The 25,562-nt window shown below is 42.7% G+C and overlaps 1 protein-coding gene across 3 annotated transcripts in view; it reads right to left on the bottom strand.

The window, feature by feature from the left end:
• The window catches only part of LHFPL3 (LHFPL tetraspan subfamily member 3), a 539,341-nt gene that overhangs the window by 45,949 nt on the left and 467,830 nt on the right, over positions 1-25,562 (bottom strand). The window contains exon 3 of one of the 3 annotated variants that reach the window (XM_037730548.1): positions 10,140-10,167. The exons of 1 other annotated variant lie outside the window; for it this stretch is intronic. In XM_037730548.1, the coding sequence (XP_037586476.1) occupies positions 10,151-10,167 (17 nt within the window). In that variant the 3' untranslated portion in view covers positions 10,140-10,150. Of the gene's footprint in view, positions 1-10,119; positions 10,168-25,562 lie in introns of all 3 variants that reach the window. One more of the 3 variants, XM_017506243.2, reaches the window with a different exon arrangement.

Genomic DNA, 25,562 nt, shown 5'->3' with positions numbered 1-25,562 from the left:
TGAGGTCAGGAGTTGGAGACCAGCCTAGGCAACATGGTGAAACCTCGTCTCTACTAAAAATACAAATATTAACTGGTGTGGTGCCATGCACCTGTAATCCCAGCTACTCGGGAAGCTGAGGCAATAGAATCACTTGAATCCAGGAGGTGGAGGTGGCTGTGAGCCGAGACTGTGCCACTGCACTCCAGACTGGGTGACAGAATAAGACTCTGTCTAAAAAAAAAAAAAAAAGATCTGGAGTTATTTGGACACCCATATGTCTGAAAAACATCCAGAAGGGCATTCTTTTGGATTGTTAAACTAGGAGCATATCTGTTTCTCAGTCTGACATTTCAGGAGGACTGTATTTTCTCCTTCAGGATGAAAGGGAAAAATATTCTGCAACACCATTATAAATAATTCAAAATCCCAGAGAGCTTAATGTGAAACCTAAGAATGTGACTTGCAGTCACACTCCAAGTCCAACAAGAATGCATCTTGATCGGCATTAAAAGTCTATTACTAGAAAATAAATAGTAGGTAGGCTCATCAGTCTGCAGGGAGGATGTCCTGTGTATTTTTATGATGGACTTCACTAAGGACTTAAACTCCCCCAGTCTGGGCTCTACATTTAACCATCGGTTGAGGTCATTGGTCTGTTCCATCATGACACGGTGTTGCACGGTATCGCTCTCCACTCCTCACTAATCTATTGTCGTAAATGTTGTCTTGAAAGGGTCTTAAGATTCAATTATTAATCAGAACCAATTTAACAGGCTGCTGACACCAGGAATGAAGTTTTTTCAATTTGCAAAGCTGGGATAAGCTGATCAAGGAGAATGGTACAATTTCACAGGAAATACATTAAGCTTCCCATGCCTGCCTAAAGAGCTTACTGAGGTTCACAAGAGTGCAGAGAAAGGTGTGTTTGGGTGGATACATTAATAGTCAATGGAGAGTAATTACAAGAAATTATACACCATTGCAGGCCTCACTTTATAGAAAGTTTTTTTTTGACCTGGGAGGAAGGGCCAAGGTGTTCTACTCTCTCTTTACAAAAATCTCATTTAAAATGTAGTCCCACACATTGTACTTAGACAAATGGTGCCATGAAAGTGATATTTTCTTAATTCTGCTTTATTCCCTTTTTCCATACTGAAGCTATGAGAAATTACAAGCTTATTAATTGTCTTTTGAGGCGCCAGACTTCAGACTGGAAGGCGATAAATGACCCAAATCATTTGTAATATGCTGGAAGTATGGACAATCTGTGTTAAGTATAAGAAGATACATTGTTGAAGAGAGTTTCTCATAATTAATTAATTGATCTCACATTACCCTGTGCATATAGGAGGTTACCACCTAGAGTATACCATCCCAAAATATGTTTCTTTAGTATAAGGATAATTTTGAGAAACTGCAGACACAGGAGAAGCTCTGAAGACAGGGTAGGAGTTCTGTTTTGTAAGGGAAATTCATATCCATATAGGAAATCTCCATTCAAAAGGATGAACTTCCATATTGAGTAAAGAAGGATGACTCTAAGTCAGACTTACCAATGAAGAAGGCACTTAAATATATATAACAAACCTTCCACTTGTTTACCACGCTTTTCCTGGTCATCTCCCCCAACTGGCCCCTGCAATACCCTTCTTTCTTTGTTTCAGCTGAAGATGGTATTTAAGCCTGAAATTAATGCCACCTCTTTGAAATTTGCTGATGTCCCTGGGTATCTCCTATGTATACATGAAGTTATGTTCATAAACTTCTGTTTTTATCTTGTTAACCTGTGTTTTATTACCGGGGTTCATCCCAGCTAAGAACTCAGACGGGTAAAGAAGAATTGTTTCTCTTCCCCTGTGATGCTTGTCTAAATGCAAGCACCTCTTTGCTCTTTACTTTTAAGTTTCCTCCTTTTCTTCCCCTTGTGCATAAATGGATACTAAGATTGAAATTATCTACAGTCAGAGATTGGGAACTGTTTTTCCCTCACAGGATTAAAATTTTACCTCTAACATTGTGTAGGGGCAAATATGAACATCTCCAAGTCAAGGTGGAACTAAGCTGCAGGTAGGACCAGCCACATACTTTGCAGACCCAGTGTTAAATGAAAATTGTTCAAAATGCAGTAAAAAGTGCCGCTAAAGGTACTAAAATACAAACATTTTCCTTTTTTCCTGTGGTCTCTCTCATCTTATTGTGGAATTTTGAAAATACACTTTTTAATGTCATTCTAAGTAAATAAAAATAAAAAATCAAATTAGCACCAATTTACCATTCTTTTTTATTTCATGCAATGCCAGTTTAAATGCAAATATCAGAGGACTGAACTCATCTGTATAATCACTGAAGTCACGCAATCTGCAGTTTGTCCCTGGAAGGCACCGTATGCTGGCCAGAAAAGGCAAACACTGACAGATTCCAGAAAGCTGGGAGGAGGAAGAGAAAGGTCCCCCAGGCACAAAGTGGGCTCAAGTGAACTGACTGAAACACTCCCTCTCGCATGGGGGTACTTAGGATCCTCACAGGCTGTCACTCAGGCCTGATGGCTTCTCAGATTCTCTCTCCCACCAGCTGCTGGCCCAACTCATTATCCACTGACTTGAGGAACCTTCCCTTCTCACTGGTGGTATCCTCAACCCATGGCAGACAAATGATCCCAAGGTATTGTAACATCTCTACTAGGTAACTGGATCAAGGTGGGCAACAGGCTTGCTCTTCATTGAGCTGTGGATGTCGTCCACTGTCCACCAGACACACTGTAGCACTGTCAGTCCTGAGAAGGGAGAGATACTGCTATTCTCTACCCAGAAATGCTTCAGGATAGATGCGTTCAACTATGATCTTCCCCTCTGTGCCCAGACCCCTGCCTGGGGCAGACGGTGGCAGTGGTTACTGGGCAGGCACAGTGAAAGCAGGCTGGGCAGGGCTCAGAGTTTCAGGGTGCAGGAGAGTGGGCTGAGTATCCATCTGTAGGGAGGTAGGGATGGGACTGGGAAGAGGGCGGAGGGAGGAGGAGGCAGCAGGAAGCTGGTCCCATGAACAGTCTCCCTGCCTCTCATCCCCATGCTCCAGTGCTTCACTGTCCCATCAGACTTCACTTACAAAACACACATTCAAAGATACGACTATTAACAATGTCAAGACTGTGGCTGCAGAGTATTAAACCACAAGCGTGGGGGCCCCTGTGAGCTTGGGTCCCTGTGGGACTGCACTGATCACGTGGCCCTGGTGTCGGGGCAAAGAACATGGAGCTGGCCCTGGGGGCAGAAGCAAAGGAGAGGTAGCGAGATGAAAGTCAGCTTCCTGCCAGCATGGCCAGCCCGGCCTATTCCCAACTCCCAAGTAGGGTTCTTCCTAACCAGGACAGCTCTGTGAAGAGTGGCTTTGCTCTCTGGACAAAAGCCTTCTCTTCTCTTTACTATTGCCCTACTTTCGGCGTGGCCCTCTTCCTCCACCTGCCTTCCCTGCCTGGTGTCCTGATCCCCACTGCCGGGGGCAGCAGGCTGCACATTTCTGGACACAGAATAAGTTTAACAATCCAATCATTTGTGGCTTCTCTTTGCATTTTTCCTCTGCTGCTCTGCCCTTTCTTGCTTCTTTTCTCTCTCCGTCTATCTGAGAGAGAAGAGATCCGCCTTTTAATTATGTCTTACAGTTAATTAAGGTGGTATTCCCTGCCTGGTAGGATACATATGGCTTCAGCAGTTAATGCTGGTGAGGGTCTTCGAGCTCTTAGGGTTGTATGAGGGTTAGGGGGTTTCTGCTGTCCAGGATTGTGAGCAGCCCAACCAGAAAAAATGAAGGAGAGAGAGGGAAAAAAGCTGGTGGAAGTCACAGGAGCATGGAAAAGTTGGGAAAAGGAATGCGGGGAAATGGACAAGGGAAAGACATAGAAGGGAGAAGGGAAGAATGATGGAAGGACACAGCTTTTCCCTTGCTCTACCCACATGGTTTGAAAATAGAGACTTGAGCCTGAGAAAGTCACTACCCAAGCAGATGGTATCTTTGCAGTGCTGATGCCTAGGCAATGTGGACCCTAGGTAGAGTGACAAGGGGCTTCAGCACCAAGTCTCTTGCTCTGCTCCTGTCAAATTCTTGACAGTGTGACTGTCTATCCTTAGTTCTCTTGGGGTACATCCCAACAAATTAGTGCCCCATGAAGGTGTGGGTGGTCTGGAGAGAAGTGGAGGGTTAAGTGGGGAGATAAGCGGTACAGAAGAACAATGGCAAATCTCTTCTGGAGCTCCAGTAGGCCCAGAGCTGCGTTGAAGAGAGTTGGGACTTTATATTTACAACGATCTTTACAAATATGAACTGAATTTTGCCAGGGTGACCAGTGTGATGGTTGTATAAGTCAAGTGTACTCATAACCTCAAATTTTGGAAGCCATTTTTTTCCCCTAGAAGTTTGATAATCAGCTCTCCTCTTGAGTTCTATTGGGAAAGCATCACTAAATCTCCAACTCTCCAAGAAGGAAGAAGGGGTAACTTGCCCTCTGATGGACTCACAGCCTAGAGATACCTCAAGGCTTCTTGGTTGAGCCCAGTATGCCAGCCCAGAGACCCAGACTCCCAAGGAGATGTGTTTCCATGCCCAGAAAACACCCAGACACAGGCATCCTGTTCTTTCTGTTCTCTCAGTAGTTCAAATTTCTTTCCAGAGAAATATTTCTTTTTTGAGTTATTATGCAGATGTCACTGAGATTTTCCTTACAGGGGCAGCAAAAACGAATGTGTCAAAGTAAACATTACAACCCCATCCAAAGACTTGGAATACTATACTTGCTGAGATCTCTTTCATGACTGGCAAGATATGAGAACAATATTTATCTCTAAGAGAGAAGGTAAATTGCTAGCAAAGATAGTGCTATTCCTTCTAGAGCAGAATCTGTCAAAGTGGTGGCCTGTGGGTTTCCCACATCCGAATTACCTGGGATGATGGTCAAAAAGCAATTTATGTACACCATGGCAGAACTTCTAAATCTCTATGGGTGAAGGATCAGAACCTACATTTTAAATACTGAGAGTTTTACTTTTTTTTTTTTTTTAATATTTTTTTCCAAGAATGGATACTCTTCTTTCTACAGACATTTGAGAATCAGTGTTTGCAGCAGTGACTCTAAAATCTTGGTGGAGGTCTCAGAATCACCCAGAGGGCTTACAGAACACAGATTCCTGGGGCTCACCTCCACAGTTTCTGATTTAGCAGGTCTGGGGTCTGAAATGTCCATTTCTAATAAGTTCCTTGGCGATGCTGCTGGTCTGGAGACTACATTTTGAGAGCCACTAGTTTGGAACAATGAAAACAATTTAGTTTCATGTCAGTCAGGTGTAACCTACTTCCTGTCCTGGGGAAGCCCTCTGCATCAGGGTGTTAGAGGTAGTCGTGGTGCTGGGCTTGTTTTCTGTCTGTCTATGAGGTGGATGTCTGGGGAAGAAGTTGCTGGGGCTCAGAAAACAATACCCAAAAATGAAGCCCGCAGAAGCAGACTCAGAAGCAAAAGATCTTCTCTGACCTTCTCCTGCCCTCCTGTCTCCCAGTCACATTCTCTCTCAAGGCTAGCCATAGAAACTATAATGGCAGAAACCACAATTACTTTTGCATGAACCTAATAGAATCCCTTTTCCCCAAGGCTGGTCACAGAAACCAGAACCCTCTTTTTCCAAAGCCAGCCATAACATCTAAATATATAACTCTAATGTTCCCTCTGCTCTAGCTGTATAAAAACTGACCATAAAGAAATGTTCTGATTCACCTTGCTTGACTATAGGCCGTAAGGCCCCCATTCCAGAGAGGGTCCTGCCCACACCCAGAAGGAAGGAATGCTGGCTCAGAGAGAACAAGGAGAATCCAGACAGAGAGGCCTTGCTGGGTTTCCCCACTCTATCCGTTAGCATTAGAGCCTAACATTTTATCCAATCACGTATCTATTGGCTGTTCCTACTTTGTTGAACCTCAGCATAAAAATGGGCAGTTTTCCCTGTATCTTTGGATCTTCATTCTGAAGGCCCCCAGAAATACATGGGAAATTAATTTGTATGCCTTTTCTCCTATCAATCCATCTGCCTCATGTCACTGACTTTTCAGTGAACCTTAAGTGGGCCAAGGGCCTTAGCCCCCACACAGTGCAGGGTCACCCAGCAGCCCCCAGGAGCCAGGCTGGTCCGTGCAGGGCTCTGAGGGAGCAAACTAATGTGTCTCTGTCAGATGGGTAGGTTCTGTTGGCTGGCTCTTCAGACTCTTGGGAGCTCAGTTAGTTTAAGGCCTGGCCAAATCTAGAGCTTCTAGTAGTTCCCAGAACTAAACTGGAGTAACTAGAAGCAGAAAGGAAGGCACAGTTGGCTGGGCATGGTGACTCACACCTGTAATCCCAGAACTTTGGGAGGCTGAGGTGGGCAGATAGCTTGAGCCCAGGAGTTCAAGACCAGGCTGGGCAACACAGTAAAACCCCGTCTCTACCAAAAATAAAAAAATTAGCCAGGTATGGTAGCAGATTCCTGTAGTCCCAGCTACTTGGGTGGGAGGTTGAGGTAGGAGGATAGCTTGAATCCAGAGGTGAAGGTTGCAGTGAGTTGAGATTGTGCCACTGCACTCTGGCCCCTAGCAATCTGGCAATCTGGGTGACAGTTAGATCCTGTCTAAAAAAAGAAAAAAAAGGCAGAGTTCTCATCATCACCATAGCTAACCGGGAAGCCAGCTTGGCATATTCACATGCTGACATGCCACCAGGCTTCCAGGCTGATATTTTAGGGTCTCAGGCCATAGACGCGCCCCTTCTTCCATTTAGGAAGTATTTCAGGCTGAGGCTTGCACAGACAGTGGAGCACTTTGCTGTGGCTCAGGGGCAGCCCACAGGACTCCTTCCATCTTTCCTTCCTCTTCCTCTTCCCCTTCCCCTTCCCTTCTCCTTCCCTTCCTCTCCCTCCCTCTCTTTCCTCAGACACCTGCAGTTTCCAATTTGGTCACTAGAGGTCTCAGCAGGACAATGATTATCCTAGGAAAGGGCAAAGAAAGACCTGGAAGAAGCCTGAAACCCACCCTACTCCAAGCTGGCTGACTGCTGTTTGGGGGCTCTCCAGCAAAGGGAGAACCAAGGCAAGGAGCTCGTGACCCCTGCCTGCCTGCCCAGCATCCTCAGCAGGAAGACCAACTAGTCTTGTGTGGCTGCCCAAGGATGCCATTTTCCTCTTCAAACAGTGCTACGGCTGTCACAGGAGAAGGGGTGGTAACACTAGGGCAGTGACAATTGCCAAGGAGGGCCTGTAGTCCCTTCCACTATCTCCATTATTTGAGGCTGCTTCCCTCAAATGTCATGGTGGACTGGCATCTTTCAATCTTACGTGAAGTGCTGTGCGGAGGCGGCATCAAGGGTCCCCTTGCACAACCCTTCCAGCCAGATGTGCTGCCTCTCAGTCCCTTCTGCCAAAATTCTGGAGCTGAAATTCCATCCTAGTAATACTTTCTGAGGCCATAGCTTTTTCTGGTGCTATTTGTCCAGCAGCATTAGAACCTAAGACATACACAAGAAATGATCCACCTTTGTGATTTTCCCTATTCTACCATAAACTGTCCTGCTCTTCCCACCAGATTTTGAATCAGTGTCAGATTCGGGGAAGGCTGATGCAGACTAGATGTGTGATTTTGAAAAAAGTTGTGTTTTCGGCCAAATTTGATATATGAAAACCCAAATGGACCAAAATGTTAAATCAAGTGACGATTTTTTTGTTCTCCAAAAAAGATTCATCATAGCTGGGCACAGTGGCTCAATCCCAGCACTTTGGGAGGCCAAGGCAGGTGGGTTACTTGAGGTCAGAAATTCGAGAGCAGCTTGGCCAACATGGCAAAACCTTGTCTCTATTAAAAAACACAAAATATTAGCTGGGTGTGGTGATGCGTGCCTGTACTCCCAGCTACTTGGGGGGCTGAGGCAGGAGAATCATTCAAACCCGGGAGTCGGAGGTTGCAGTGAGGTGAGATCACACCACTTCACTCCAGACTGGGCAAAAGAGCAAGACTTCCTCTCCAAGAAGAAAAAAATCATCTTAAAAATGCCATTTACTTACCATGGAAAGAGAAAGCTCTGTAAAAAAAAAATGACATTATATATTTGGTTAATATCTGTCATTCCATAATTTTATGTAAATGAAGGGTGCATCTCAAAACTCTGCTGAAAGCTGTCATGTATGGATTTCTGTTTTTGCTTTATTGCCTTTCAAATTATTCTTGGACTATCTAAGAGACTTCCCTGGCCTTGTTAACTTGGTTAGCAATAGACTGAAAAGGAGAGAATGTAACCTTGTACACCTGCTGGGTCTGCTCCAGGTCCAGAGCTCTGATCAGTGGTATCTCAGGAAGGAGAGAGGTACACACTAGCTGGAGAACCCCAAACTACTGAAACTGGCAGATTTGAGATGACTACACCGGATCTTGCCACATCTACCTGAGTTTGATAGGTCCATGTAAAGGGGACAGGCTGCATGCTCATCTGCACCTTCTCCTTCCTGCCCTTGTTCGTCTTTAGTTAGTAACAGAAACCCACAAATCCCTTGCTCCTAGAGGCTGTCCCTGTTGGCAAACTATATGTCCCTGACTGTAAGTTTTTTCATAGTCCTACAGTGGAAAACGAATGTTGCCGGGAGGAAACTGCATGAAAGCCTGAGGTTACTCAGCAAACTCAGCATCATGTACTTTTGAAATGAGCTGATTTCAAACTCATTTGACAGATGAGGAGCCCAAGGTCCATAGAGGCATAGCAACATTCCCAAGTTCACTCAGATATTTCATGGCAGAGCCAGGACAGGGACCTGGGGTCCTTTCTTGGGATGTAGACTCCTTCACTTTTAAAAAGCTCTCCTGGTAGTGTATAAGAGATTCTCTTCCAGGGAGAAATGAGCCGGGACATCACACCAAAAAAGATGCCTTGATGGGAAGAAGAGGATTAAGTTTTAATCCAGGCTCTGCCCCCATCTTGGACAAGTTACTTTCTCCCTTGAAACTTTGGCCATTTTCTATGAATTAAGGGATTTGGAGTAAAGGCTCCATCTCTAAAGACTCATCAGCTCCAGAATTCCGTTTCTAAACGACAGGTTGGGGGTCTCAGCACTGCAGGGGCTTGGGCAGTGCTCAGTCACATTTCACGAGAGCCCCTCTAATTTTACGTTCTTGTCATCTCTGGCAACTGACTTGGAAAGTTTCCTCCAAATTCCCATTCAACACACACTAGAAGCTTCAGTGAAATTGAGCCCAAGAGGCAGTTCCAATCCCACAATCACAGTCAGGATCATATTTTAAATGTTCCAGGTATGCTCTTAGGCACAAATACCTCCTTTCCAATTTATTCTGTAAGTCGAACTTATCACATAATGAAATCACTCAGTTTGGAGATACAGTTAATGGAAAATCAAGGAACACCGTAAGGAATTGTGTGTGCACACGTGTGTGTGTATATGTGAACAGTATAATGAAAGGCCACTATAGTCCCTATCTGGCTTGAAACACCATTATTCTTTTTCCTTCGTAGTCACAGTTTTGTTCCACATATATATGTGTTTCCATCACATACCTATGTGTACACAGGGAACATAATAGATGAGAAGATGACCTTTTCTCTCCATGGCTCATTTTAGCTGTTACTTGGCACAATGGTGTTTACTTTCACTTAGCATTCACTCTACGGAGACCCCCAGAGCAGTAATCCCCCCTAAGGGTGGTGGTCCTAGAGCACATTGCATAGCAAAGTCAAGGTTTGTACAGAGATGCCCACATGCGTGGGTCCACACTGTGTAGTGGTATGTTGCAGTGAGAGCGTGGATGCACGCCTAGAATCCTAAAAGCTTGTCATCCAAGTGCTCATTGTCAGAGAACAAGAAGCAAAAGCATCCCCCGGGACTCCCCAGCTTCTTCCCAGGGAGGTGCCAGGCTGACAGTTGCAAGTGCCAGGGATTGTGGGAGAGAGAAGCACAAAAGTAAAATCAGGAACAAAGACAGAAGATCTATGGCTTGAAAGCGGCAGTTTCATGCGGCCCAGGGGCTAAGCGCTGAAAGCAGGAATCAGAGAACAGCAGAGAAAACATGCGGGAACCGAAGGCGGAAGCGCACACAACACAGCTGAACCCACGAAGCCATGCTCACACTTACATGGTGTGGTCCCACACTACCTTAGTTTGCCTTAAGCATTTCCATCATCTGAGAGTGTGGGAGGAAAAAACAGAACGGTTAAAGGTAAAGTAAGTTAAGAGCTCACGCTTTGTTTTTTAAAGATTAAAACTAACAATGTCATTCCTGGTCATTCCTTGGTGATTCACAGTGAGGAAAATCCCAGTTCTGAGAGCCAGACTGCTTGGTTCATACTTCAGTCCTGCTACTTGCTAGCTGTGGGACTGGGCAAGTGTCTTATCTGCCCCTGCTTCAGTTTCCTAATTGTAAAATGGGCTAACAGCAGCACTTACCTTATAACGTTGTGGTGAGGATGGAATGAATTACCGCATGGGAATACTTAAAGGCTGGGCACAGTGGCTCAAGCCTGTAATCCCAGCACTTTGGGAGGCTGAGGCAGACGAATCACTTGAGGTCAGGAGTTTGAGACCAGCCTGAGCAACATGGTGAAGTCCCGGTTTTACTAAAAATAGAAAATTTAGGTGGGTGCCTGTAATCCCTGCTACACCAGAGTCTGAGGCAGGGAGAATTGCTTTAATCCAGGAGGCAAAGGTTGCAATGAGCTGAGATCGTGCCACTGCACTCCAGCTAGGGTGACAGTGAAATTTCATCCCACCCCCCCCCCAAAAAAAAGAAATACTTAGAATATCTCTATTATTCCGTAAGCCCAAGGAAAGAATATTCCTAGTCAATACTAAGTATTATCTCAGAGTTAGATATCATTGTTGTTTTAGTACTTTTATCTCAGGCAATACCACCCAAAGGGGAGGAAAAAGAAGTGAAAGTCAAGGACTTAGAATTTTAGGACTTAGAGAATTTTACTCAATAAGAAAAATAATCAAGAGAAAAAGACAAAAGTTAAAAACACATGGATTGAGCAATAGTTCCAAGTGTTGTTAAACTTCTTTGAGGACATCATCTCACATTCTGGATTATCTTAAAGCAATTCAGAGTAACTTTAAAAGAAAGATAAGTAAAAATCAATTGTACACACACAGATCAATTAGAACTCTAAAGCACGGTTCACGCTGGATGCTTCAAGGCTATGTACACATCCTCAGGTATTGTCCTGCCATGCTGTCATCTTGCATTTCCTCAATTGCCCCCATCTAGTACCTCACAGAGAATTGCTGAAAGGTGCCAGTGCATGGATGGGGGTTTGGGGGTGATGGTGGTGTGAGTGCCAACTGGTTGATGAAGTCATGCAGGCAGGTGACCTTCTCTCTCCCATTTTTTCCCCAGAATCATTTCATCAGCTTTGCCCTCACTTGGCAGGATATTGTGGTCAAACAGAAAAATGGGACACTCAGTCTAAAAGGTACCTGCAAGCAAAATGCCTGTGGATGACCAGGGTGTGAGTCTGCCTTTGCTGACCATGCTCTGAGTCCCTAGTTGGTCAGCACCAGTGCCCGGTTAGTTCCTCACTTTTCCTCAAATTGAATCACACTCTCTCCACCTCCCAGTGGTGCATTTGAACACGTAGACGGGCCTATTGAGACAGGTCATATTTAAAAGCGTGTAACATTCCATGAAACTCAAATTGATGGGTTGTCACCTCCTTCTGGACACCCAATTCCTTTCCCTCCAACACCTACTATCTGATTGATAGCTTCTCATTTCCTGCTTCCCATCTGGCCCTCTTCTTACTTTTCTCTTTTGGATGCTTGTGTTCATCACCGGCCCGAGACAGTTTTCAGAATAGAAGGTCCAGGCCTCTTCTCTAAGTTTCTTTCTGCTCCTTCTCACTTTTTTAAAGGCATGAATGACTGAAAAGGCTCTTTTCAGGATGTATTTGCATGAAGTGACTTGATTATATGAAGTTGGGTGTCAGAAACATCATTTCAAATGAGAAATGAAAAGTGACCTTGGAAGTTTTTAGCTAGTAGAATACAGAGAGGAAGAATGTTGAGTCCATTGGGTAACCTTGCCTAACTCACCTTTCGAGAAAGGGTGAGTCACAGATGGCCCTCGCTCCCTGAAACACAGAAGGCATAAATGTGGGCTCAGCTTCCATCAAGGTGCATTCTTCCACCACGAAAGTGGAGGAGTGTATGCTTATCTGTGGGCCCACACTGCTGTGGTCTGAGAAGACCTCTGCTCTGAGCAGGGTTTTAATCTGGATCATTAAAAAAAATATGTACATGCACTCCAGAGTTGAATTCCCCAGCTGAGTAGCTGCTAATTGGGCTGCAGACTCCCAGAGTCTAGGCCTGGGTTTTTATTTCTTGGGCAGCCTCTCACTATGTCAGGTACAGCATGCCTCACACTGCAGGTAGGGGTTAGGGCTGCCAGGAGTGGCAGCTTTACTTCTCTGGCAGGGAAGTTGGCTTTTTAAAGACATAGTCTTAGATCTTTCCAATCACAGGTACTGCTTCAAAGACACAGATTATAGTGCTCATGCTCTGGAACACAGAGAGACACGTTGATCTGTTCAACACCTTTTTGAAGGGATGCTATTTATGTCATCGGAATGTTGCTCAGGCAAAAGTGCAAACGGGCAAAAGAGGCAGAAGATACTTAGAGAAGCAAAGACATTGTCAACCAGGAAAAGGAGGTATATTGAATTGGTATTTGCAGAAATTGAGACATTTAAACAGAATTATTAAGCAATTAACCAAATTATAACCGGACTACAAAATACAAGATGATTTCACAGGAAATCATTTCAAATAAGTGATTATCTTGCTTTGGAATCATTATCTTGCATTATCATCTTGCATTTGGTTCCAAAACAGGTGAAGAAGGCCATTATTTTGACAGAAGAGATAGAGGCAGTTATGCTTTTTGTGTTGAGGAGACAAGCAATGCCACATCTCCTGGAGTGTCAGTGAGCTCATCAGCCTGCAGGACTCCATCTGGAGGGCTGGAGTTCTCAATGCAGTGAAGACAGCCATGGTATCATCATCCCATACACTGTGAATTTTAGTAAAGAATTCAATGGCAGTCACTTCTAAGGTCTACTCTGGGTTCCAGGGCCCAATCCCCTCCCAAGGCAGGCCATGTGTATTCTCAGGTATAAGCTGTCAGGCAAGGTTTTGGTGGGTAGCCCATGTAGGGAAAAGCACCCCCTGCAAAAGGTTCTACCACTAGAGGAGGAGCTGATGTCTGAGTAACCTTGAGAGTATTTTGCTATGCTATGCTTAACCTATCAAAATCACTGATTTCTTTTTTAAAGATTGTGTGTGTGTATGTGTGTGTATTGATCAGAACAGACATGCTGGTTATGGTAGTGGGGAACAGTTTAGAAACTAATTTTAATCCTCTATAAAAGTGCTCTCTAGGACAGATGAAATATTCATGGTGGGGGGTAGGGAGCAGAGAGAGAGAGAGAGAGAGAGAGAGAGAGAGAGAGAGAGAAGGAGAGAATGGGGAGGATGAATGTGAGGAAGGGGAGGACAGGAAGTGGTTCCCACTGGATTTGCACCCTGATAGATAGATAAAGCCTCATCCACCCTCTTTTATCTCTTCTCTTGCTTTCTCTGGTGTCAGGAGTGGAGAAACTATTTGCCGTGAGATCTCCTGAAACAATAGAGGAGCAATGAGGACCACATCAATAAACCATAATTCTTTTGAGGGAGTATAAAATGCCCTACTCTCTTTTGGAATCAGTAAAGGGGAACATAAAACTCAAATAAATTCGTGTAAAAATTATTTTAAAGATCCTTCTGGTTTTATATTATGGCTAGTAAAAAGAGGGAGTGGAGAGGAGAGAAGAGGGATAGAGAAAGCCAGCAGGCAGGGAGATTCACAGAAGGAGCAAAAAAGAGATAAAAATGAAAGATCTGTGCGCAGAAAGTCATACATGGGAAAGCAGACATGTGATGGCTTAGGGACAGCCACATACAGGTACTCCCAAAGACACACACACACACACACACACCCACACAACTCATCGTAATACATATTGACTTGAATCAGTATCATTGTTTGATCATCATTCCATTTTCCACACACACAAATGAGGAAGCAATGTCCTGATCCATGCCCCTAGGATACAGAAAATCAGTCAAGGTGAAGATGGGCTTTATGCAGAACGTGGACTGCAGGCCAACGAGGAAGGTTACATCTTAGCTACATAGCCACGTCTCATGAAAAACCTCTTCTGGGTCTCCCTGATCCCTGACAATGATCCCTGGGATCATAGGGGTCATATTCCAATTAAGGCAACTGGATATACTTTTTGTGCATTTTTATATATGATGGGAGAGGATTTCTTAGGGAAAAGGAAGATCAATGCCCCTACCAAAAGGCAGGTGAAGCTTGCTGGCCCCATGCATATGTGTGGGTGAAGCACACTTTCCTCTGTGCTATGAGCCCATGAACAGGCCTTTTACCATCATTTCTCATATTGGTGAACTTTTTTTTTTTTTTTTGAGTTAAGAGTCTCACTCTCTCACCCAGACTGGAGTGCAATGGCTCGACTTGGCTCACTGCAACCTCTGCCTCCTGGGTTCAAGTGATTCTCCTGCCTCAGCCTCCTGAGTAGCTGGGATTATAAGCACCTGCCACCACACCCAACTAATTTTTGTATTTTTAGTAGAGACAGCGTCTCACCATGTTGGCCAGATTGGTCTCAAACTTGTGACCTTGTGATCAGCCCACCTCAGCCTCCGAAAGTGCTGGGACTATAGGCATGAGCCACCACGCCTGGCCATATTGGAGAACTTTGACTATTCACAGGGCTCACTAAGTATAAGAATCACTCATCATGGCGGATCAACTAATGAACTGAGATTTCATTTCATAAGCTTATTTATTATACCAGAAATGTTAAAAAAGACCACCTTTATGTTTCCATTTGATTTCTTCAAACTCGAATGAACCGTGGTCTCATTTATGTAGAATGTTAGAAAAACCCCCAAAATGTCCTGTTGAGTATTTCTATTTGGGTGGTTTTCACTAAGCCCTGGGAATTTGGGTTCTATAGTTTAATTTCTCACTTCCTAGGTAGCAGTAGTTAATAGGTGGAATGCTGAGTACTGACTGATTTTCCTTCAAATGCACCACCTCCTGGATATTTGGTGTTCTGTGGTGGAGGGTAGCAATAAAAAGAACAGAAATGAAGGAAACTGGAAGTGGTGGCTCCTGCCTATAATCCCAGCACTTTGGGAGACCAAGGTAGGAGGAACACTTGAGCTCAGGCGTTCAAGACTAGCCTAGGCAATAAGGCCCTGGTCTCTACAAAAAAAAAGAAAAGGAAAAAGAAAATTAGCATGGTGGCCTGTGCCAGTAAAGTATTCCCAGCTACTCTGGAGGCTGAGGCAGGAGAGGATTGCTTAAATGTGTGAGATTGAGGGTGTAATGAGTCGTGATTGTGCCACTGCGCTCCAGCCTCGGTGACAGAGTGAGACGCTGTCTCAACCAAAAAATTAAAATTAAGAAAAAAAGAAAACCCACAAGAAAAAACAAAAAAAGAAATGAGAGTCTTTGTGAAAATGATTTTTAATTGAGAGGCCTTTCACAGAAGGAATACAAGATAGCATTGTAATCTAGTATTAGAATCAAAGAAGTCTAGGGCTGGATGTGACCTTGGTAATTTTCCAGTCTATATTTTATCTTTTATTATTAATTATAATTGTCAATATTAATACTAATAACAATTATTAATTTTAATTATTGATCAATAATATTATTAATTATCCAGTCAACTTGCTTCATTTTATAGATTAGGAAAGAAGAATTCAGGGGACAGGTGAGAGCCTGTTAGGGACAGAATTAGTGGTACATCTCCTGACTCATGATCCAGAACCACCCACCATACTGCTTCCCATGTTCAATAGAAGAACAAAGTTTCCTAAGCAATACACCCATCAGGTAATATGAATAATACATCCAACCTGCCCTCTGAGTACATAAAGACTTAATATTTTTATAAGCAAGCATTATAGGTGTGATCCACTGTGCCCAGCCAGAAATGTTAATTTTTTAATTAATTAATTTATTATTATTATTTTTAAATATATATATATATATATATATATTATTGCTCTTTAGGTTCTGGGGTACATGTAAAGAACAGGCAGGATTGTTGCATAGGTACATACACGGCAATGTGATTTGCTGCCTCCATCCCCATCACCTATATCTGGCCTTACTCCCCATGTTATCCCTCCCCAACTCCCTACCCCCCGTTGTCCCTCCCCTAGTCCCCCCCAAGAGACCTCAGTTTGTGATGCTCCCCTCCCTGTGTCCATGTGTTCTCATTGTTCAACACCCCCCTAAGAGTGAGAACATGTGGTGTTTGATTTTCTTTTCTTGTGTCAGTTTGCTGAGAATGATGGTTTCCAGGTTCATCCATATCCCTATAAAGGACAGGAACTCATCGTTTTTTTATGGCTGCCTAGTATTCCATGGTGTATATGTGCCACATTTTCCCTGTCCAGTCTGTCATCAATGGGCATTCGGGTTGGTTCCAAGTCTTTGGTATTGTAAACAGTGCTGCAATGAACATATGTGTGCAGGTGTCTTTATAATAGAATGATTTATAATCCTTTGGATATATACCCAGCAATGGGATTGCCGGGTCAAATGGAATTTCTATTTCTAGGTTCTTGAGGAATCACCACACTGTCTTCCACAATGGCTGAACTAATTTACACTCCCACCAACAGTGTAAAAGTGTTCCTATTTCTCCACATCCTCTCCAGCATCTGTTGTCTCTAGATTTTTTAATGATCACCATTCTAACTGGTGTGAGATGATATCTCAATGTGGTTTTGTTTTGCATTTCTATAAAGACCAGTGATGATGAGCATTTTTTCATGTTTGTTGACTTTGTATATGTCTTCTTTTGAAAAGTGTCTGTTCATATCCTTCACCCACTTTTGAATGGGTTTGTTTGTTTTTTTTCTTGTAAATCTGGTTGAGGTCCTTGTAGATTTTGGATATAAGTCCTTTGTCAGATGGGTAGATTGCAAAATTTTTTTCCCATTCTGTTGGTTGCTGGTCCACTCTAATGATTGTTTCTTTTGCTGTGCAGAAGCTGTGGAGTTTAATTAGATCCCATTTGTCTATTTTGGCTTTTGTTGCCAATGCCTTTGGTGTTTTGGTCATGAAGTTCTTGCCTGTGCCAATGTCGTGAATGGTTTTGCCTAGGTTTTCTTCTAGGGTTTTTAAAGTGTTAGGTCTTACGTTTAAGTCTTTAATTCATCTGGAGTTAATTTTAGTGTAAGGTGTCAGGATGGGGTCCAGTTTCTGCTTTCTGCACATGGCTAGCCAGCTTTCCCAACACCATTTATTGAACAGGGAATCCTTTCCCCACTGCTTTTGTCAGGTTTGTCAAAGATCAGATGGTTGTATATGTGTGGCTTTGCCTCTGAGGTCTCTGTTCCGTTCCATTGGTCTATATCTCTATTTGATTAAAATTTTAATCAAACTACCAAAAGTAATCAAAACAATACTATTCTGTTTTGATTACTTTTGGTATCAATACTATTCTGCTTTGATTACTTTTGGTATCAATACTATTCTGCTTTGTAGCATAGTTTGAAGTCAGTAGCATGATGCCTCCAGCTTTGTTCTTTTTGCTTAGAATTGACTTGGTTATGCGGGCTCTCTTTTGGTTCCATATGAAGTTTAAGGTGGTTTCTTCCAGTTCTGTGAGGAAGGTCATTGGTAGCTTGATAGGGATAGCATTGAATCTATAAATCACTTTGGGCAGCATGGCCATTTTCACGATATTGATTCTTCCTAACCATGAGCATGGACGGTTTCTCCATCTGTTTGTGTCCTCTCTTATTTTGTTGAGCAGTGGTTTGTAGTTCTCCTTGAAGAGGTCCTTTACATCCTTTGTTAGTTGTATTCCTAGGTATTTATTCTCTTTGTAGCAGTTGTGAATGGCAGTTCGTTCTTGATTTGGCTCTCTTTAAGTCTGTTTTTGGTGTATAGGAATGCTTGTGATTTCTGCACATTGATTTTGTATCCTGAGATTGCTGAAGTTGCTTATCAGTTTAAGGAGAGTTTTGGCTGAGACGATGGGGTCTTCTAAATATACAAGCATGTCGTCTGCAAATAGAGACAATTTGACTTGCTCCTTTCCTAATTGAATACCCTTTATTTCTTTTTCTTGCCTGATTGCTCTGGCTAGAACTTCCAATACTATATTGAATAGGAGTGAGAGAGGGCATCCCTGTCTAGTGCCAGATTTCAAAGGGAATGCTTCCAGTTTTTGCCCAATCAGTATGATATTGGCTGTGGGTTTGTTGTAAATAGCTTTTATTATTTTGAGATACGTTCCATCGATACCTAGTTTACTGAGAGTTTTTAGCATAAAGGGCTGTTGAATTTTGTCGAAGGCCTTCTCTGCATCTATTGTTATAATCATGTGGTTTTTGTCTTTGGTTCTGTTTATGTGGTGAATTATGTTTACAGACTTGTGTACATTGAACCAGCCTTGCATCCCTGGGATGAAGCCTACTTGATCATGGTGGATAAACTTTTAGATGTGCTGTTGCAATCGGTTTGCCAGTATTTTATTGAAGATTTTTGCATCTATGTTCAGCATGGATATTGGCCTGAAGTTTTCTTTTCTTGTTGAGTCTCTGCTGGGTTTTGGTATCAGGATGATGCTGATCTCATAAAATGATTTGGGAAGGATTTGCTCTCTTTGGGTTTTTTGGAATAGTTTCGGAAGGAATGGTACCAGCTCCTCTTTTTATGTCTTGTAGAATTTGACTGTGAACCCATCAGGACCTGGGCTTTTTTTGGTTGGTAGACTATCAATTGCTGTCTCAACTTCAGCCCTTGTTATTGGTCTATTCAGGGTTTTGACTTCTTCCTGGTTTAAGCTTGGGGGAGGTCAAATGTCCAGGAATTTATCTGTTTCTTCCAGGCTTACTGATTTATGTGCAGAGAGTTGTTTGTAGTAATCTCTGATGGTAGTTTGAATTTCTGTGGAATATGTGATATCCCCTTTATCATTTTTTATTGCATTGATTATTCTCTCTTTTCTTTTTTCTTAATCTGGCTAGTGGTCTGTCTATTTTGTTGATCTTTTCAAAAAACCAGCTCCTGGATTTATTGATTTTTTGAAGGGTTTTTTTTTGTGTGTGTCTCTATCTCCTTCAGTTCTGCTTTGATCTTAGTTATTTCTTGTCTTCTGCTAGGTTTTGAGATTTTTGATCTTGCTCCTCTAGCTCTTTCAATTTTGACGATAGGTGTCAATTTTAAATCTTTCCTTGCTTCTCATGTGGGCATTTATTGCTATAAATTTTCCTCTAGACACTGCTTTAAATGTGTCCCAGTGATTCTGGTATGTTGTGTCTTTGTTCTTGTTGGTTTCAAAGAACATCTTTATTTCTGCCTTCATTTCATTGTTTATGCAGTCAACATTCAAGAGCCAGTTGCTCAGTTTCCATGAAGTTGTGCGGTTTTCAGTTAGTTTCTGAATTCTGAGTTCTAATTTGATTGCACTGTGGTCTGAGAGACTATTTGTTATGATTTCCATTCTTTTGCATTTGCTGAAGAGTGACTTACTTCCAATTATGTGGTCAATTTTAGAATAGATGTGATATGGTGCTGAGAAGAATGTATATTCTATGGATTTGGGGTGGAGAGTTCTGAAAATGTCTATTAGGTTTGCTTGATCCAGGTCTAAGTTCAAGTTCTGGATATGCTTATTAATCTTCTGTCTCATTGATCTATCTAATATTGACAGTGGAGTGTTAAAGTCTCCCATTATGATTGTATGGGAGTCTAAGTCTCTTTGTAGGTTGTTAAGAACTTGCTTTATGTATCTGGGTGCTCCTGTATTGGGTGCGTATAGATTTAGGATCATTAGCTCTTCTTGTTGCATTGATCCTTTTACCCTTATGTAATGCCCTTCTTTGTCTCTTTTGATCTTTGTTGGTTTAAAGTCTATTTTATCAGAGACCAGGATTGCAACTCCTGCTTTTTTTGTGCTCTTCATTTGCTTGGTAGATCTTCCTCCATCCCTTTATATTGAGCTTATGTGTATCTTTGCATGTGAAATGGGTTTCCTGGATATAGCACACTGGTGGGTTTTGACTTTTTATCCAATTTGTCAGTCTCTGTCTTTTGATTGGGGCATTTAGCCCATTTATGTTTAAGGTTAATATTGTTATGTGTGAATTTGATCCTGCCATTTTGATGCTAGCTGGTTGTTTTGCCCATTAGTTGGCATAGTTTCTTCATTGTGTCGATGCTCTTTACCATTTGGTATGTTTTTGGAGTGGCTGGTACTGGTTGTTCCTTTGTATGTTTAGTGCTTCTTTCAGGAGCTCTTATAAAGCAGGCCTGGTGGTGATGAAATCTCTGAGCAACTGCTTGTTTGTAAAGGATTTTATTTTTCCTTTGCTTATGAAGCTTAGTTTGGCTGGATATGAGAATCTAGATTGAAAGTTCTTTTCTTTAAGGATGTTGAATATCGGCCCCTACTCTCTTCTGGCTTGTAGGGTTTCTGCTGAGAGATCCGCTGTGAGTCTGATGGGCTTCCCTTTGTGGGTAACTCGACTTTTCTCTCTGGCTGCCCTTAGCATTTTTTCCTTCATTTCAACACTGGGGAATCTGACGATTATGTGCCTTGGGGTGCTCTTCTTGAGGAATATCTTTGTGGTGTTCTCTGTATTTCCTGGACTTGAATGGTGGCCTGGCTTGCTAGGTTGGGGAAGTTCTTCTGGATAATACCTGAAGTGTGTTTTCCAGCTTGGAGTAATTCTCTCCATCACGTTTTGGTACAGCTATCAAATGTAGATTAGGTCTTCTCACATAATCACATATTTCTTGAAGGCTTTGTTCATTTCTTTTTACTCTTTTTTATCTAATCTTGCCTTCTCATTTCATTGGTTGATTTGGCTATTGAAGCTTGTGTATGCTTTGTGAAGTTCTCATGTTGTTTTTCAGCTCCATCAATTCATTTATATTCCTCTCTAAGCTGTTTATTTTCGTTAGCATTTTGTGAAACCTTTTTTCAAGGTTGACAGTTTCTTTGCATTGGGTTAGAACATGTTCTTTTAGATTAGAGTAGTTTGTTATTACCCACCTTCTGAAGCCAGTTTCTGTCAATTTATCAGACTCCTTCTCCATCCAGCCTTGTTCCCTTGCTGGTGAGGAGTTGTGATCCCTTGGAGGAGGAGAGGCGTTCTGGTTTTGGGTGTTTTCATCCTTTTTGTGCTGGTTTCTTCCCATCTTTGTGAATTTATCTACCTGTGGTTTTTGTAGTTGGTGACTTTCAGATGGGGTCTCTGAGTAGACGTCCTGTTCGTTGATGAAGAAGTTATTTCCTTCTGTTTCTTAATTTTCCTTCTAACAGTCAGGCCCCTCTGCTATAAGACTGCTGGAGGTCCACTCCAGGCCCTGCTTGCCTGGGGATCACCTGTGGTGGCTGCAGAATAGTAAGGGTTGCTGCAAGTTTCTTATTCTGTTATCTTTGTCCCAGAAGGATACCCGCCAGATATCAGCCTGAGCTCTCCTTTATGAGGTGTCTTTTTGGATATATGGGGGTTGGGGAACTTCTTGAGGAGACAGTCTGTCCCTTATAGGAGCTCAGGTGCTGAACTGTGAGCTCCATTGTTCCGTTCAGAGCTGCTAAACATTTAAGTCTGCTGCAGCGGAACTCATAACTGCCTTTTTTTCCAGGTGCTCTGTCCCAGGAAGGTGGGGCTTTATTTATAAGTTCTTGTCATGCTGGTGCCTTTTTTCAGAGATGCCCTGTCCAGTGAGGAGGTAGCCTAGTCACAGTCTACCAGCAGAGGTGTTGCTGAGCTGCTATGGGCTCTGCCCAGCTGCTGTGTGAACTTCCTTGCAGTTTTGTTTGTAGGGGTATAGTTAGAACTGCCTCAGTAATGGCGGTCTGCCCCCATAACGATGGATCATCTCTGTAATGGTGGACTGCCTCGGTAATGGTAGATTGCCTTGGTAATGGTTGACTGTGTTGGTAATGGCGGACTGCCTTGGTAATGGCGGGTTGCCTTGATAATGGCGGACTGCCTCGGTAGTGGTGGACTGCCTCAGTAATGGCGGACACCCTTCCCCCCACAGAGATGGACCATCCTGGGTCCAGCTGTGCTTGCTGTGAAACTCTCAGTCCAGAGTATTATAGATTTCTGGTCTTTGTCGGGGTGGGACCGGCCAAGCCAGAACACCTGGCTTCCTGTTTCAGCCTCCCTTTTTTTAGTTGAACGGGCGACTGTGTCTCCCAGGCATTCCAGTTGCCCGTTGAAACGGCACCCAGGTTTGTATGAGTTTTTGTGTGGAGACCTGCTACGCTGGCTGAAACAGCTGTACTGGAGACTTGTGGCACTTTTTTGCCCGGGAATCTTCTGGTCTGTGGGCAGTGAAAATTCATTTGGAAATGCGGTGATCACTCACCCTCTGCATTTTCACTGGGAACTGCAATCCAGAGCTGTTCCTATTCGGCCATCTTGGATCACTCCTCTTTTTTTCTTTTTAAGCCAGAGTCTTGCTCTGTTGTCCAGGCTGGAGTGCAGTGGTATGATCTTGGCTCACTGCAATCTCCACTTCCTGGGTTCAAATGATTCTTGTGCCTCAGCCTCCCAAGTAGCTGGGATTACAGGTGTTTGCCACCTTGTTGGCTAATTTTTTGTATTTTTAGTAGAGATGGGGGTTTCGCCATGTTGGCCAGGCTGGTCTTGAACTCCTGATCTCAAGTGATCTGCCCACCTTGGCCTCCCAATGTGCTGGGATTACAGGCATGAGCCACCATGCCTGGCCCCCAAATTGCAAATTTTACAACATAAAAGAAATTCAGGTTTCCAATCTGCCATATAGGTGGGAACCCTCAGGATTTCAGAAATGGAGTTCTGTTGGCTGAAATGCACTTTAAACACTTCAGCTGGCCTTGAAGGTTAGTTAAGTTCCCTGTTTTACAATCTTGCCAATTTAACACTGCCATCCTATCCTCCCTCTGGGGTGACAGGTGGCTAAAATCACATTTAGATTTTCCTCTGAGGGGAAATTTCTCTCTCCTTGACAGTCTCACTGTTCTGTGCCTCACAGCCTACTAGGAACCTGCAGGGAGCTCCCCTTGGGAGTGTCTCTTCTCTGTCTAACTGCTTTCATCTACTCTGGGGTCAGAATATTCTTTTTCTTAAGAATTCATTCCTGGTGGAAATATGAGCAGTTAAAATGTATTCTGGGCTCTTACAACATTGTTTCTGTTTTTGCTTTAGACATTACTGAAAATGATTTTTTTAAAAAATGAAATGAGTCCTGGTACTTACTACATTATTTTGGTTAAAAAAATGAAGCGATGTTTCTCTATACTTGCACATTCCAACATAGCAGTCCTAGTCACATGTGGCTATTTAAATTAATTAAAATAAAATACAATTAAAAATTCAGTTCCTCAATTTCACTGGACACATTTAAAGCACTCAAAAGCCACATGTGTCTAGGGTATGAAATTGGACAGAGCAGATATGGAAAATTTTCATCATTGTTTTGCAAGACAGTGCTGCTTTATAACACTTACTATGCTTTAGTAAAAACTGAAAGCAAGCTGTGCACTTTGCTCTACAAGCCAGATTCTGAAAAAGATCAATGAAACATAAATATGTACTACAGTCAAAACCCATCTATAAAATAATTAATAAACAATACAGGTGAAATTCTGAGTGTCTTTATGTTCAAGTCAGTGATAATTAAGTGATTAATTATCACTTAATTTAGATTCTAATGAAATCAGACTTTATTTAAATGAAGATAGAACTGACTTTCACTCCAGTGGTAGTCCTCAATGGAGGCGTATATGTAGGGTTGGGAGTGGAGATGGAAGTGCATGGGGAAAGGTATCAGAAACACCTGAGAACCTGCACAGAACTAGCCATTTCCTCCCTACCCAGATAGCATTGGAATTAGGGAGGACAGATGTGACACAAATAACTTCTGTCTTTTGAAAAAGTTCCTCAAATGGTTCTCATGTATCTTTCCCACCTCCATTCCTCCACTTGAGAACCAAAAGAATGGCTAATTGCAGAATGGCAAGGGCCACTGAGGTAAGTTAAGCACGTAAATCCTTATATAGGTTAAGCTCTGATTACTGGGGCTGGTTTCATGAGCAATTCTGTACTAAGTCTAAGTAGAGTGGGTAAGACTTCTGGTTAACAGGGTTATATTATTTCTCTAGAGCAGTATGGGAAAATATTGAAGCCATGCTAGCATTAAACATTGATTTGTTCAAGAATCACTTACTGAGCATCCAATAATGTCTGTCAAACACTGTGATAAGTATTGTGGAATATGGTAAAATAAGTAAGCAATGGCACTGGAATGTGGCAGCTAAATTACTGTGTGGGCTTTGAGTTAGCCTGAGTTTAAAGTTGGTGCTTTCTATAGGGTGCAGTGCATACTGCTCCAGTGATGGCTGCATCAAAATTTCACAAATCACCACTAAAGAACTTACTCTTGTAACCAACCACCATTTGTTCCCCAATAGCCTATGGAAATAATAATAAAAAGAAACAGTTTATGCTTTCTAGCTGCATGTCTTCAGGCAAACTACTCAACCTCTTCAAGGTTCAGTGTCTTGCATTGAGAATTGGGGACAATACTAGCACTTAGTTCATGGGGTTATTAATGAGGGTTGAATAATATAAAATACATATGGAAGATTTAGTACAATTTAGTGACTACAGCATCACTAAAGGGTATACAGTTTAGTGCAGAAGATAAACCCACTTAAACTACACTCCTCCTCACTACAGATGTCTGGTTCAGTTGATAATGAAAAGGTGGTAAAGAAGTCAAAGGTGTAGGTTTGATCTCTGTGTGTGGTCCAGTCAGCTCTAGGGTAGATCAGATGTCTCTGCTCTTAGCCCTGCCATTCCACAAATGTGGCCAGTAGGGAATCAGGGTGATGGCACGAGGACCATCAAATTTGAGAGCTGAGATTGATTCAGGATGAAGTCATCCAAGTTCCTTCCTTTAGAGACAAGTAGACTAAGTTTCAGTATCGAAGCACCTTGCCAAACTTTAAACACAACCCAATTTCTTGCCCAGTGTTCATTGAGCACACGTTGAATATATGGAACGGAGATCTTCATCACCACAAAATATTAGTAAAGATCCTTATCTTACTATTCTCTGGCCGTGGGATTATTTTCAAACATATTTTCATTAGCTTCAGAACCCGGACACAAGATTGGTGCCATTTTCATTTATCATCAGGGATAAATTGACATCCTACAAGCCATAGCTCTTGGGGCAACTCTATGTAGACTAACAAACTACAGTAGCCAAATATTCTTAAGATTTAGTTGTTGTACATGCCAAAAGTTAACCTGGCTCATCTCTGCTCAGCAGGGGTAAATCCTTCAACCGTGAAGTATCAGAATGAGCAGCAGAGCACAGTGAAAAGCAGAGTGCCAGAATGTATGATCCAATCTTCATGGCACCATAACTCTGACATGATCTTTCTTAGGCTTTAATTCTCAGGGCAGATGGTCAAC

The sequence above is a fragment of the Cebus imitator genome, unplaced genomic scaffold, assembly GCF_001604975.1.
Source record: "Cebus imitator isolate Cc_AM_T3 unplaced genomic scaffold, Cebus_imitator-1.0 Scaffold352, whole genome shotgun sequence".
NCBI lineage: Eukaryota > Metazoa > Chordata > Mammalia > Primates > Cebidae > Cebus > Cebus imitator.
The sequence above is the reverse complement of the archived record's forward strand: the minus strand, read 5'-3'. Positions and strand labels throughout refer to the sequence as shown.